The 14,258-nt window shown below is 43.2% G+C and overlaps 1 protein-coding gene across 3 annotated transcripts in view; it reads left to right on the forward strand.

Moving 5' to 3' along the window:
* The window catches only part of LOC123505546, a 64,896-nt gene extending 50,946 nt beyond the window's left edge, over nucleotides 1-13,950 (forward strand). For all 3 annotated transcript variants that reach the window (XR_006675198.1, XM_045256990.1, XM_045256991.1), the window contains exons 3-6: nucleotides 1,669-1,741; nucleotides 11,504-11,743; nucleotides 12,004-12,105; nucleotides 12,986-13,950. Coding sequence is in view for 2 of the 3 variants with exons in the window: in XM_045256990.1 (XP_045112925.1) it covers nucleotides 1,685-1,741; nucleotides 11,504-11,743; nucleotides 12,004-12,105; nucleotides 12,986-13,099 (513 nt within the window). In the remaining variant the exon portion in view is untranslated. The remainder of the gene's footprint in view (nucleotides 1-1,668; nucleotides 1,742-11,503; nucleotides 11,744-12,003; nucleotides 12,106-12,985) is intronic.
* Nucleotides 13,951-14,258: the final 308 nt, after the last annotated feature.

The raw sequence follows: 14,258 nt of genomic DNA on the forward strand, positions 1-14,258 counted from the left end.
GCCGTTGAATCGAACCCCGGTCCTCTGGCTTGTGAAGCCAGCGCTCTAACCACTGAGCTACCGGTTGTGGGTGTGTGTGTGTGTGTGTGTGTTTTCAATTCAAACATATGAGGCCAAGTCTTTCGTGCATAAAGTATTTGTTACATCTCAAGTTGCAATTTTCCGGAGCCTTGAGTCGCTAGTGTGTGTATTGCTTGCTTTGCCAATGTTCCTTACCCAGTGTCCTGGATATACGAATCTCGCAGGCCAGCCACCAAGTCGTAGTGGTGTTCCGGAGTGTTCGGGAACTGGATGCTTCAGACTTGTTCCTGTCTCAAACACGTTTCTGCTTCCCATCGCGTCAAGCCTCGTATTCTGATTTCAGCCCCGCTCCAGCCACCAAATCCGGGAACATTTATAGCATTACCCATCACATAACACCTACCAGGCCTTGTAAAGTAGCAGAACAACCTGAACTTTGTCCTTCCTTCCCCTATCGAACCATATGGAGTTATTTAGGTCCATATCCACTTTGCTCTCTCACCGCCAAAATTTTTCAAGGCCACAGAGACAACTAGCAGGGTTTTCAAGACGGCTTCTCCTTATGACAAACTATAAATCTTGCCAGTCTATCACCAGAACCATAGAAATATTCTTAAAAACACGAGTATCTTCAACTAGAGCCTTTTGAAAGTAGGGATGGTGAGAGAGCAAAGCGTTTCAGAATACAGGCCTTAAGTCTCAGGAAACACCCACCGAACAGCATTTCTCACCCATCCGTAGGCAATGAGTGTGCCAGAGGTTAATCTTCCATAATTGACAACAGGAGCGGGAAGCTTACTTAGTTGAGGTAGGGCGAGGCGGGGTGGGGCGGGGCGGGGCGGGGCAAGGCAAGGCGAGGCAGTAGTTGGAACGCAGATATGTGATAGTTTGGATCAAAGTTTTAGTGAAGTTTGATAGGTTGGTGATGAGTTGGAGGCAGTTTGAGTACACACACACACACACACACACACACACACACGCCCGGTAGCTCAGTGGTTAGAGCGGTGGCTTCACAAGCCAGAGGACCGGGGTTCGATTCCCCGGCCGGGTGGAGATATTTGGGTGTGTCTCCTTTCACGTGTAGCCCCTGTTCACCTAGCAGTGAGTAGGTACTTGATGTAAATCGAGGAGTTGTGACCTTGTTGTCCCGGTGTGTGGTGTGTGCCTGGTCTCAGGCCTATCCGAAGATCGGAAATAATGAGCTCTGAGCTCGTTCCGTAGGGTAACGTCTGGCTGTCTCGTCAGAGACTGCAGCAGATCAAACAGTGAAACACACACACACACACAGACACACACCGCGTAGTGTAGTGGTTAGCACGCTTGACTCACAATCGAGAGGGCCCAGGTTCGAATCCCGGGAAGCTGCAAGGCAAGTGGGCAAACCTCTTAATGTTTAGGCCCTGTTCACTTAGCAGTAAATAGGTATGGAATGTAACTCGAGAGGTTGTGGCCTCACTTTCCCGGTGTGTGGAGTGTGTTGTGGTCTCAGTCCTATCCGAAGATCGGTCTATGAGTTCTGAGCTGCTCGGTAATGGGTAAGACTGGCTGGGTGACCAGCAGATGACCGTGGTGAATTACACACACACACACACACACACATTGTCCTTGCACTGTACGTAAGTAGGTAACAATCTTCTTTTATTTCAGGTGGCAGAGTTTCATCATGTCGGCTGAGGCACCCATCAAGCCTCGCCAGCTGCAGGTCGCGAGGATCCGGCAGGTAAGCTTTATCCACACACACACACACACACACACACACACACACACACACACACACACACACTATATTGATTCCTATCCACATTTTTGTAGTCTTCTTGTATTCTTTCTCCTCAAACGAGCTATTGGCGTGTTATGGAACCTTGTGTTTTGCGTCCAGTGACTTTCTTGTAGCTGCGACGCCACAGTCCAACAGCCAACCAGCCACCCATTGTTTTGTACCGCCTGATGATGATGTACGTACGGTACTTGTGTGTGTGTGTGTGTGTGTGTGTGTGTGTGTGTGTGTGTGTGTGTGTGTGGGGTTGTGTGTGTGTGGGGTTGTGTGTATATGTATGCGTGTGCGTTTGGGTGGTGTGCGTGTCGCCGTACAGAGCCAGGGTACATTGCTGCCTGTCGGATGAGACACGTTGCAGCGTGCACGTGCTGGGTCTGTTATACTGCAGTGCACGTGAGCAGAGAGAGCCTCGTGGCACGTGGTGAAGTTATGGCGATGGCAGAAAATGACTAAAGAAAGTGATGACATGTATAGGGGAGAGTATTGCATGCTGCAGTACTAGAATACTTGATAACTTAAATGGGTTGAAAGGTCATTTCATGAATCAATTTTATATATATTACTTAACAGCCCATTGTGCGAAGAACCTTATAATGAAGATCGTCGTCCTTATTCAAACACTTGTATGGATTGATAGTTCATTACAGATCGTGACTGGAAAGGAAGAGTCATCTTACTAATCTTGAAAACTGTAAACGATGATTTAAGTACGATAATTTTCAATCTTGATAAGAATATTAGCGGGTCACCTGAGAATACTCCTCGACACTGTACCTCGTCCTTCACACCACAATGGCAGAGGAGTGTGTCCCGGAGAGAAACACCCCGCGCGTCTCGATGACAGAGCAGGAAATGAAGCTCCTGCAAGTGCGCCTGGTGGCTTTGATAGGCGAAGACGTGGACGAAGCAAGTGTCGAGGCCGTGGTGTCCGCTCTGTTGCATTCAGGAGGTTTAGTTTAACGTCGCGGCAGACATCAAGGGTCACACGTCGCGGCAGACATCAAGGGTCACACGTCGCGGCAGACAGCAAGGGTGCGTGACATTCTCTGCCTCATTATTCGTATGTGTATCTCGTTTTACTCGTCACAGAGGCATTATGATTACCGTCTCCATTATTATCATTATTATCATCATTATTACTATTGATGTTGTTGTTATCCTTTATCATCATTAACAACAGGGTGTCTCTCCTCTCATATTTGAGAATAAATAGAAAAAAATCAACATGTAAAGTATGACCAAATAAAATTAAATGGAACGTACATGTTTATTCGTGATGCTAATTCATGATGATACATTTGAGAATTTATATTTCTTGTTTTTCTGATCCGTAAATATTGAGATTGATTACTAACTATTATTCAGGTTCGTTCACATCTAGATATGCCAGATAATTCTCAGAAGCGAGTGTTGTTTTAATGTAGAGAGAGAGAGAGAGAGAGAGAGAGAGAGAGAATGATGATAATGGAATGTGTAATAATGATAATAATAATGATAATTATAGTAGTAATAATAATAATAATAATAATAATAATAATAATGCAATAAGTAATATTCCTTACTTTATAGTACTTTTTTTTCATTAAGTAAGCAAAATTTTAAAGTTTGGCTCACGCTGGGAAGTCTTTGGGTCACTCTGCAGCTCGGGGCGGACCTGGCTTGCCTGGCTAATTAAAATGTTTGGGCGTCTCGTACAGGGCCGCGTGTGGAGCATCTTCAGGAAGTCTTGCAGTGCCTTACTCGCCTTCTGTTGTGCGTCTTTGGTTTTGTCTTATGTTCACGTGTGATCATTGCTTGTTTTTTTTATACAAGAGGGAAACTAGCAACAGAACAAAAAAAAAAAAAAAAACCCACGTCAAATGCAAGTTCTTTAAAAGACTGGTAGAGAATTAGCCGAAAGACAGGGGACAAATGTCTTGAAACTTCCCTCTTAAAAGAAGTCAAGTTTTAGGAAGATAGAAATACAGAAGCAGGAAGGGAGTTCCAGAGTTTGCCAGAGAAAGATATAAAAGATTGAGAATACTGGTTAACTCTTGCTTTAGAGAGTTGCTTGAACAACCTTACTCGTGTTATATGGTGTGGTTTTGCTGTACATGTCGTAATTCCTTCAGCAACCTACGCGTGTTGTATTTTGCATCTTTGGTGTTGTCGCATATCCGCGTGTGGCCATTGCTTGGACCGTCTTACTCGTGTTGCATTGGGCCTTCCTTGTGTGTGAGGTCACTTGCCTCGTGTTGCATTGTGCTTGTTTGGTTTCACGTTGCTTGTGAGTGCATTCATTCCCTGAACAGTTTTACTCGTGTTGTATCGTGCACGCTTGGTTTCTTCTCACTAATGCGTGTGGTCATTCGCTGAACATACCCTGAAGGCAGATCGCCATTCCTGCTGCGGTCAGTGCGGCACGAACTTGTGACCCACAATCTATTATGATCTGTCAGTGCTTCACCACAGGCTTGGGTTAAATGTGTAGCTGTAAATATGTAGCTTTATACATATGTAGATGTGAAGTCCGCCAGGCCAACAACTCTCCAGTCATTGTCCTACATACGTTCCCCGCCTTGTCCTACCCTTTGTCCATCCTTCTCTTCTAACTTTTTGTTGAAAACAAAAAAAGTGACCGCCGCTTTCTGACGAGTTTCTTCACTCCTGTACCGCTAAGACAAAAAATTAAGGAAAATAAGAAGCAAACAAAGAAACAAAATGCTGAAGGTTTTATATATTGAATGAAACAAAGAAAGATGGCGAGTAAGCAACGAGAGAACAAGTAAACCAATCATACAAAATCAGTTGTATTACATACAGATATGTTTCACCATTCAGGCTTCACTAAAAGTACCGGCCGCCTGTCGCCAGAGTGTAGAAAGAGAGAAGATAGAGAGCAATAAAGAAAGCAGGCAAACTTATGAGGTGATATATTAGCTACGAGTATACATCATCATTCAAGCAAGTCAAGCACCAGAATAGCAAACATTCCGTCAGTCAGCCCATCAATAACATACTGTACGGCTTTCCTTCCTCAGCCAGCGAGCCGCCATCCAACCTTGAACTCTAATGCTACGACTATGAGCCAGTTCCCATCAGCTAGCACTTGCAAAGATATACCTAAATTTTGTTAAAATGCATGAACCTTTACCAAGAACCCCCCCCTCACACACACACACACACACACACACACACACACACACACACACACACACACACACACACACACACACACACCGACTCAGGAAACCATCACAGACATGTTGAAATATTGGACTCTTTTGCTGATACATTGAACTGAGATGAGGAATAGTGAGCGCCAAGCAAATTCTGTTCCCCGAGGCTCAATATTTCTGCCGTGATTGTCTGTAGTAAACCATCCGCCACTGTCAGGGCCGCTCTTCTATTTACCCAACACGATCCAAGCCGGTTTTGATTTCTCCCACTTCCTCCTCACAGCCACTTGGCCCTCTTAGCGTTTCTTCGTCTTCGTTTCATTCCACACACACACACACACACACACACACACACACACACACACACACACACACACACACACACACACATCATCGTCATCATCATTATCATCTTCCTTCCTCTTTCAACTTTCCTTTTTGTTTGTTTGTCTGTCTGTCTATCTGTTTGTTTGATTTATTTCTTGTATACCCTATCGTCTCTCTCTCTCTCTCTCTCTCTCTCTCTCTCTCTCTCTCTCTCTCTCTCTCTCTCTCTCTCTCTCTCTCTCTCTCTCTCTCTCGTGTTTGTGTATTCAGGCGAGGTATTTTGGTACATTGCAAATCTGTTTTCCAATAACTTCTGAAGCACAATTGTGAGAGTTTCAGAAATTCCTCTCTTGCAGAAAAATCATACTCTTATTTTTTTTCCTTTATTTTCTCGTTTTATTATTTACTCCCATCGACTCTCGCATTTTTAGGTAATACACATTCCTGCCACATTGCTTGTAAAATCTTCAAGGTTAGTAATCAGAAGGTAAGGAAGAGATGGGAAGGGATTAATTCTCAAACAGAGTGGTAGGTGAATGGAACAGACTCGTGCTCTGGTTGTGAGTGCTTAGTCATTAGGGAGCTTTACAAGAAGATAAGACAGATTTATGGATGAGAATGATGGGCAGAAATAAGTAGGTGTGTTTCCTACAGGGACTGCCACGAGTATAGGCCTGTTGGTTTCTTGCAGCTTCCCTTATTTTTCTTATGGTTTTATGTTGTTTTCTTTTTTGATAATGATCTTCTAAGACTTGTAGTAGAGACAGCGTTCCATTCGGGTTTTTACAACAAATTTATTATAAAAGGCAGCGCATCATAGAGATCCTTATATTATCATACTCTTCTTTTCTCACAAGTCCATAGTTATTTCATTTCTTAATTCCGCCACATTTCTCATACATTGATTACACTTTGCTCTTTGTTCCGTCTCCGTTTTATTTCCCTAAAAAAAAGAAAATATATTAATACGCCCTCACTTTTTTTTCTTTTTCTTCCGTAATTATAACACGTTCTTCAAATCCCACGCGGGCATTCATTTACGTAATGGATTTAGGTGTTTTGTTCTGTGTTTTGTGCCGTTTATGCTCTCGCTAAAGTCCAGTCCAGTCTTTTTGCGTCAGGGTCTATTATGCGGAAGAGAGAGAGAGAGAGAGAGAGAGAGAGAGAGAGAGACAGAGAGAAACCGGTCGTCACAAAATGCGATACATGCAAACACGAACATGTGAGACAGTTGCAATGTGCCACCGTGTGTGTGTGTGTGTGTGTGTGTGTGTGTGTGTGTGTGTGTGTGTGTGTGGCGTGAAAAGGAGTGTCATGTCGGACGAGTGTTGTGGGAGGGAGGGAGGAAGGGAGGGAAGGTCAGACATTGTAACAAGTGCCTTCCTTGGTCCGCATACCAGCTTCTGGACGGCTGTTCTTTATTTCTTTGTTTATATACCTCGTCCTTGGGGAGGGGCGCAGCTAAGTGGTCGTCTAGCACCGCCTAGTATGCCATCTGCTGCTGTTACACTGCTAAGCTGTCCACCCCCCCCCCACACACACACACCATCCGTCTACGTAGTCTGCCCTCATCCAGTGAATATCAATAAATTTAGTCACTAGTTCGCTCTTAAATTTAGCTCGAAAACATTACGAGTTGAGAGTCGCTTGCAGACAGCGGCGCAGCTTCGCAAGTTAGCAGTGCTGGCAGTGCTGGTTGTATTGGTAGTGCTAAACTCGCCTAAAGCACACGTAACAGGTTTGCTAAGGTAGATTTTGTACTACTTTGGTTTTATAAAACATGACCCGTAATTGCAGCATGATCATTCTATCAGCACAGTGTCCCTGGCGGCCACATCACCGGGAAGAGCAGAACAACAATCGTGCCTACCTCGTGATCAACCTTTCAGCAAATGTAAGGCAAGAAAGAGTGAAGAAAACAGCAGTGATTAAAAAGAAAATTATGCTCAATTAACACGTATAGTTTTCCTCAAACACACATTGATTTTTGGAGGGATTCGAGTATGGCTAAGCGGGATGGCTTGTCGAGGGTTGCTTAGTGGGCTGGCTTAACGGGGGTGATTTAGCGTGAAAGGCTCGTCGGGAGTGGCTTAGAGGAGATAGTTTAGTAAGGATAGCAGGGAGTGTGGCTTAGCGTGACTGGCTTAGTGTAGTAGTTTTGCTTGGTGGCTTAACAAAGATGGCTTGAAGCGGTGTGGTGGGGAGGTTTCAGTCTGTGTGGCTTGGTTTGAAGGTTATGAAGTGTTCAATGTGGCTGACGTTGCCTAGCGTGCGGGTCTTGGCTTGGCTTCGTTTGGTTTGGCGGAAGTGGTGATGTGAAGAAAGAAAACTTGCAAATTTAAGATCATGCGAACACCCACACACTTGCGTCACTTACACAACTAGCTACACAGACACACACACACACACACACACACACACACACACACACACACAGAGAGAGAGAGAGAGAGAGAGAGAGAGAGAGAGAGAGAGAGAGAGAGAGAGAGAGAGAGAGACTTCCGGTGCAAAGGGTTCGCTCCATCACCCACTCTCTCACTAGTATAACAATATTGAGGTAACACTATATATATGGACTCCGACTTGATGTGATGTTGCTGCTGTTGCCATTGTTGTATTGCTGCCATATAAATATACTTGATATAGGTGAAGGAAAACGAGAAAATCATTTATGCGAAGACCTTTCCAGCACAGCAATTAGAGTGCAACTTTAATTTTCTTCCGTCCCAGCTGTGTCTTCTTTACTCGCTCCTGCAGTAAAAAGGAAGAGAGAAAAATAACGAAATCACGACAGTCTTATAAAGGAAAAGAAGCAGAGACGGCTGTGGAAAGAAGCGCATTTTAGTCCCTTCAGTACCATGACGCATTTTCATAATCATTCAGCATACTATTTAGTGATTTTATACATCTTCAGAAACTCATAGGGGGGATTAAAATAGTGAAGACTCTGGCCATTAATCTTCTGACCTCCACAGACCCTTCCTCATGTAAGTAAAATGGTCTAATCGTACACAAATCTCAAGGTAAAAAAAGTGTCCCAGTATTGAATGGGTTAAAAAAAATAAGGTTGATCATTTGAAAGACGCGCACGGCTTAAGTATGAAACATCATTGAAAGGAAGGTAATACAGATAGTACATGTTCATATAGAATTACACTCCTACAGATGTTGAAGGGCTTACCGAGACTGTTAATAACCCAGACTTCGTTGCGTAATTGTAACGTAGATCTTGAGCCTTAGTGAAGAAAGTACTGTATCTTGTTTCTTACATCGTCACTTATATCTTGTCGTATAGTTAGTCTTTTTTTATCGTTTTCTCTCACTTTCTTCCTTTTTATTTCTCCCAGGTATGCAATAAAACCTTCCCTCCCTTTGGCCTTCATAATCATCTCCATATTACTCGATGTTTTCACTATACGTTCTTATGTTTTTAGATGACGCGGGTTCGCCTTACTGCAGCCTCATCTTACCCTTCTGTCAGTATCACACCCTCCCAGTATCGTCACCTCTCCACGACACACCTCCCACCAGCGTCCCTTTCCCTCCTCCCGTCTCTTCCTTCCTCCCTCCCATCACAGCTTTCAGCATCGTCTCGTAGGAAGGACAGCGTGACATAATTATGGAGAAAACTTAGCATATTAATATCTTAAGGGATGGAGATTTTGCGCAGCTCATGTACAGCTTAAAAGTGTCACTGGCAGTATTGCATAAACGGTATAAAGGAGATCCAGTCCTTTGAAATACATGTAGGTGAGAGAACAAGAAAAAACTGCAGTCCTTTTAGTGTCCATCCCAACTGTTCAGAAGAAAGTGATATGAAGCAGTGTTTGTTAGAAGGTAAAAAAGAGAGGCGGATATGCATAAACACATATACATTCAGCTCAGTGAAATCTGCGTCCTTCAGTCTAACATTACATAAGATAAATCAGTAAAATGTAGAGATTGTGACAACTGGTGGAGGTGTCTTACCGCGGCCATGGCACGGTGATGGTCCTAGTGATTCTTTGTTTGGTGGTCTGGAAAAAAAAAATAAAAATAAAATAAATAAATAAATAAGAAAAAAATATATATATATATATATATATATATATATATATATATATATATATATATATATATATATATATATATACATATATATATTATTGAACTACAACTACTACTACTACTACTACTAGTAGTAGCAACAATAATAATAATAATAATAATAATAATAATAATAATAATAGATGTTATTTACTAACGTGTTTACAGTAATAGTAACGGTGTAACACCACTCTCTCCCACAGGTTGCCCGGCACCTCCTCAGCCACCTGGCGACAAAGTGGCAATGGTTTTAGGATTTATTCAAAGCTAATTGATATTTTTTCTCTGCTTATGAGTTTGGTTTGGTAATCTACGTCACTGAAGGAAATGTATAAGTGAAAGCGTCGCGTCGCTCAGGGTTTCTGGCAGGAACCGATGAGTTTTTGCGTCTGCTTAAGATTCTACCAGTTAGTGAGCGCACGTGTCTCCCGCTTATAACCCCACATCCAATGAGGAAAGCTGCGAGGGAGATGGGCGGGCCTCTTAATGTGTGCCCCCCTCGCCCGATAGATCATCAGCTGCAACGAGAGCGGTTCAGTTGTGACCTCGTTGTCTTACCTATTAATTAGAATTCTCATTATGACCTCTGAACTCTGAGCTCTTACTGTATGGGTTGGTCGCGAGATTAGAAGACAATCCTATAGATGAATAGCACACACACACACACACACACACACACACACACACACACACACACACACACACACACACACACACACATACACACACATTTCTGCATGACAGAAGGGATATTTGCTCGTTCTGCTGCATTACTTTCAGTCTCTGTAGAAATAAAGGGACAGAGTCACCATCATTAGTTATCAAGTTCCTGTATCATCTGATGTCCTCAGAATGACTTGCTTCCTGCCAATAGTGGGTCAAACAATGGTGCATGGCAGGTCATTGTTCCTCCACGACAAAGGAAACCGAAAAAAAATCAGTTTGGCCATTCGGAAAATAAACAATATTCCCATCTGATGCAAAAATACGAAACAATGTATCGCGTGATTACATCGTGTTTGTCGGTAATTAATTGAATGGAACGTAGACGTATATTTCTTTCCACATTTCTTCCACTGCATTGTCCTCTATACCATTATTATGATGCATTTTTGCCTTATATATTTTCCTGAGGCTTTGTGCGTTAGCCGTGCCATGAAATATTAAGGAAGTAATTGGGTATCGCTCTAGAATCCCAGACCAGATATCACACTCTTGATGATTCCTGGACACAAAAGTTACTTTCTCCTCCCTTTTTTATCGGGTTCAGAGAGAGAGAGAGAGAGAGAGAGAGAGAGAGAGAGAGAGAGAGAGATGTGTGTGTGTGTGTGTATGTGTGTGTGTGTGTGTGTGTAAGCCTCAGTCACCTCGTCTCTCAGTGAAGCTTCGTATAACTAGAGTTATGACACCTTCCTTAATGAAAGTGTGCTGAGTAGCAGATTGTACCGCTTATTCAGGGGTTCGTATGGTCGAGTGTTGCTCCCATAATGAGTGGAATAGCAGAGATTTACTTGATTACTTGGCCCGTGCACAGTCTGTTCTCCGACTGACTCTGATATATTATTTTCCACCGTGTCGCCGTGTGTTCTCTGTGGCGCAGAGGCTTGGCGAGGCAGTAAGCGCGTAACTGAAATATATTTTTGGTAATCTCATAGTTTTGCTGAGTATGTATCCTGGAACGAGAGAACCTGGAACGACGGATCTGGAATAATTTTTTTTTTCCTTCTATTCGTCTATAGGAGCTTCTTCGAAAACAATATAATGATGACCGGTTGTGTCTGTTTAGTATTTATTGTTTCTGGGAAGGGAAGAGAAGTTGGACTTGTGCCCGTGCTCGTTGATACCATATTCCTTTTGTTTATGCTTCACGGAATCTTTGTTTTCGATCTGCCAAGTAAAATCTTGGAATAAGCTATTGACGGAAAATGTAAAGCTTAGGTATATATATATATATATATATATATATATATATATATATATATATATATATATATATATATATATATATATATATACATATACATATAGATAGATAGATAGATAGATTTTTTTTTTTCCTGAAGCTCATAGACTCGTCTCTAGCGCATCCTTGATGACACGTGAACTGTAGCACTTTGACCTTTGTTCTCTGCAGGAGGAGGAGGACAGTTGGATTAGCGGCGAGGAACTGTACACTGAGGGCAGCAGTGATGACGAGGGAGGTGTCCACGCACACGCTCATGCTCATGTGCACGCCCACTCTCAACATCAGCCCATCCGTACCCCAGCATCTCCCACACCACACACCTCCACCAAGGCAGATTCTCCTAAAAGCCCTGTTGTTCAGCCTCTCCTGTCCACCACACCGTCTGCAGCCTCCGAGCCCGCCGAGCAGGTAAGGAATTCCTGGAGGGAGTCATGGGGTGAAATGTGATCAGCGTAGAGATGTTTGCTCCATTCACAGTCGATCTTTTTAACAGTTGTGGATGTAGCTACAGTATTAAAGGAGAGAACTATGAATTTAGCCGTACTATTCAAGAAAGTGGAGAGAAGTGTCGCTTGCCGTAAAGGAAAAAAGAATGTTAAATAAGGCAAAGAGTGACCACCAAGACGATGTGATGGAGCATTAGTAACCATTTTACTTCTCTCCTACAGACAGATCCCCACCTGACGGAAACTACCCGCCGGCTGTCTCTAATGGGGCTGGAAAAGGTTGAAAGCGTCGCCAAGACGCCCACATCCAAAGATGCTGATGAGGTAATGTTGTGCCCAGCGTGGCCTCTCCTGGCTGGCTTGTCCGGTGATTGCCTCGTGGAGATGTTACCTTTGAGCTCCGTTTATTGGGACACACACACACACACACACACACACACACACACACACACACACACACACACACACACACACACACACACACACACACACACACACACACACACACACACACACACACACACACACACACACACGCTCGCGCACACACACACACACACACACACACACACACACACACACACACACACACACACACACACACACACACACACACACACACACACACACCGCGTAGTGTAGTGGTTGGCACGCTCGACTCACAATCGAGAGGCCCGGGTTCGAATCCCGGCGCGGCGAGGCAAATGGGCAAGCCTCTTAATGTGTAGCCCCTGTTCACCTAGCAGTAAATAGGTACGGGATGTAACTCGAGGGGTTGTGGCCTCGCTTTCCCGGTGTGTGGAGTGTGTTGTGGTCTCAGTCCTACCCGAAGATCGGTCTATGAGCTCTGAGCTCGCTCCGTAATGGGGAAGACTGGCTGGGTGACCAGCAGATGACCGAGGTGAATTACACACACACACACACATACACACACACACACACACACACACACATTTTCTCCGTTTCTTTTTTCATTTATTTGTTGGCTTTGGCATTAGGGAAAATGTGTAAGCAATACAGATGATAATGATGTCAGTGATAGCATGTACTTGTAACTACTAAGTCATTATTATTAGAGGACTAAGGACAATATTTTTTTCTAAGACGATAATAGAAACTAAAGCTTAAGTAGGACCTTCGGTAGACTGATTAGTAGAAACCTTGGTGCGTCAGTCTAACAGTCTAATGCCTGTGTGGTCCTCAGGTGGAAGAACAAGAGGAGGTGATGCTGTGGCGGCCCAAGAGAGGCTCCATCAAACTACCTCACATCGAGCTTGACCCTCCCGCCCCGTCACTCCTGGAGCAGGTGTCGGGCTAGGCCATCACTGCCTTCCGCCTTCCTTGCGCCTTTAACCTTACTTTCCAATAGGTCTTTTTTAACCTCTGATATATCCTCGGTTATTAGATGTTTGCATTACCATTTCTATGACGCATTTCTCTATGCAGAACTCTCTCTCTCTCTCTCTCTCTCTCTCTCTCTCTCTCTCTCTCTCTCTCTCTCTCTCTCTCTCTCTCTCTCAGCTGCTAACTCAGTCTTATTATTTTTTTTCTTTTCCCGCATATTTTTACATTTATACTAAACCAATTTACCTGTGTTATTATATATATATATATATATATATATATATATATATATATATATATATATATATATATATATATATATATATATATATATATATAAGATTTCTCCGTTCGGCGACTTGAATTGTACGAGTAGTTAAGTAAGTTTAACCTGATCGTGAATTCTGTGTTTACCGTTGTCTGTGTAAAGAGATATTTTATGTAAATATTATTTGCCTTTGATGTCTTGTCATTTGTTCTCTGTAGCTTGACTCGCACAGTATTTATCCTACAGTAAGCTATTTTTCGTCAAGACGCTGTAGCCTTAGTGTTTGCATTTGTATCGAGGAACGGGAGAGAGAATGAATTGCTCGAGTTAGTGGTTCAGACACCCGAATGAGGGTGGAGGTGATGGGTGTTTATGGCACACATATTTGCAATTGCCGGCTCTGTACCGCAGCTCGGTAGAGAGGGAAGCATGGGAAAGGTTTGCAGCAGGTTTGGCAGATGTGTCGTGTGAGCTTGATGCCGAATGATGGCGAACACACTCATGATCAAAGTATGTATGTCTCTTTGTTGAAAGACACATTAAAAAGGATTTTTACATTGCCATTTTTCACTTTCCTTACCAGCTTTAATATGATATGTACCACGTGATGTGGGACATTTCCCTGAGTGCACGTTCCTACAAGCCTATACAAGCCAGGGAGAGGAAAATCGCCAAGACGAATGACGAAAGCAATTTGTTCTGACAATACCACGACACTGCTGATCAGGCCACTTCTGAACCAGTGTGATGTTCTCTCCGAGGAAGTCCTAGGAAGGAAACGAAGTACAAAGTTGGATTAAAGGTAATTGTGATGTCGGTTCTTTTAACATTACTGATTTTTATTTATTTATTTTTATTTATACCA

This window comes from Portunus trituberculatus, chromosome 18 (genome assembly GCF_017591435.1).
Source record: "Portunus trituberculatus isolate SZX2019 chromosome 18, ASM1759143v1, whole genome shotgun sequence".
Classification (NCBI taxonomy): domain Eukaryota; kingdom Metazoa; phylum Arthropoda; class Malacostraca; order Decapoda; family Portunidae; genus Portunus; species Portunus trituberculatus.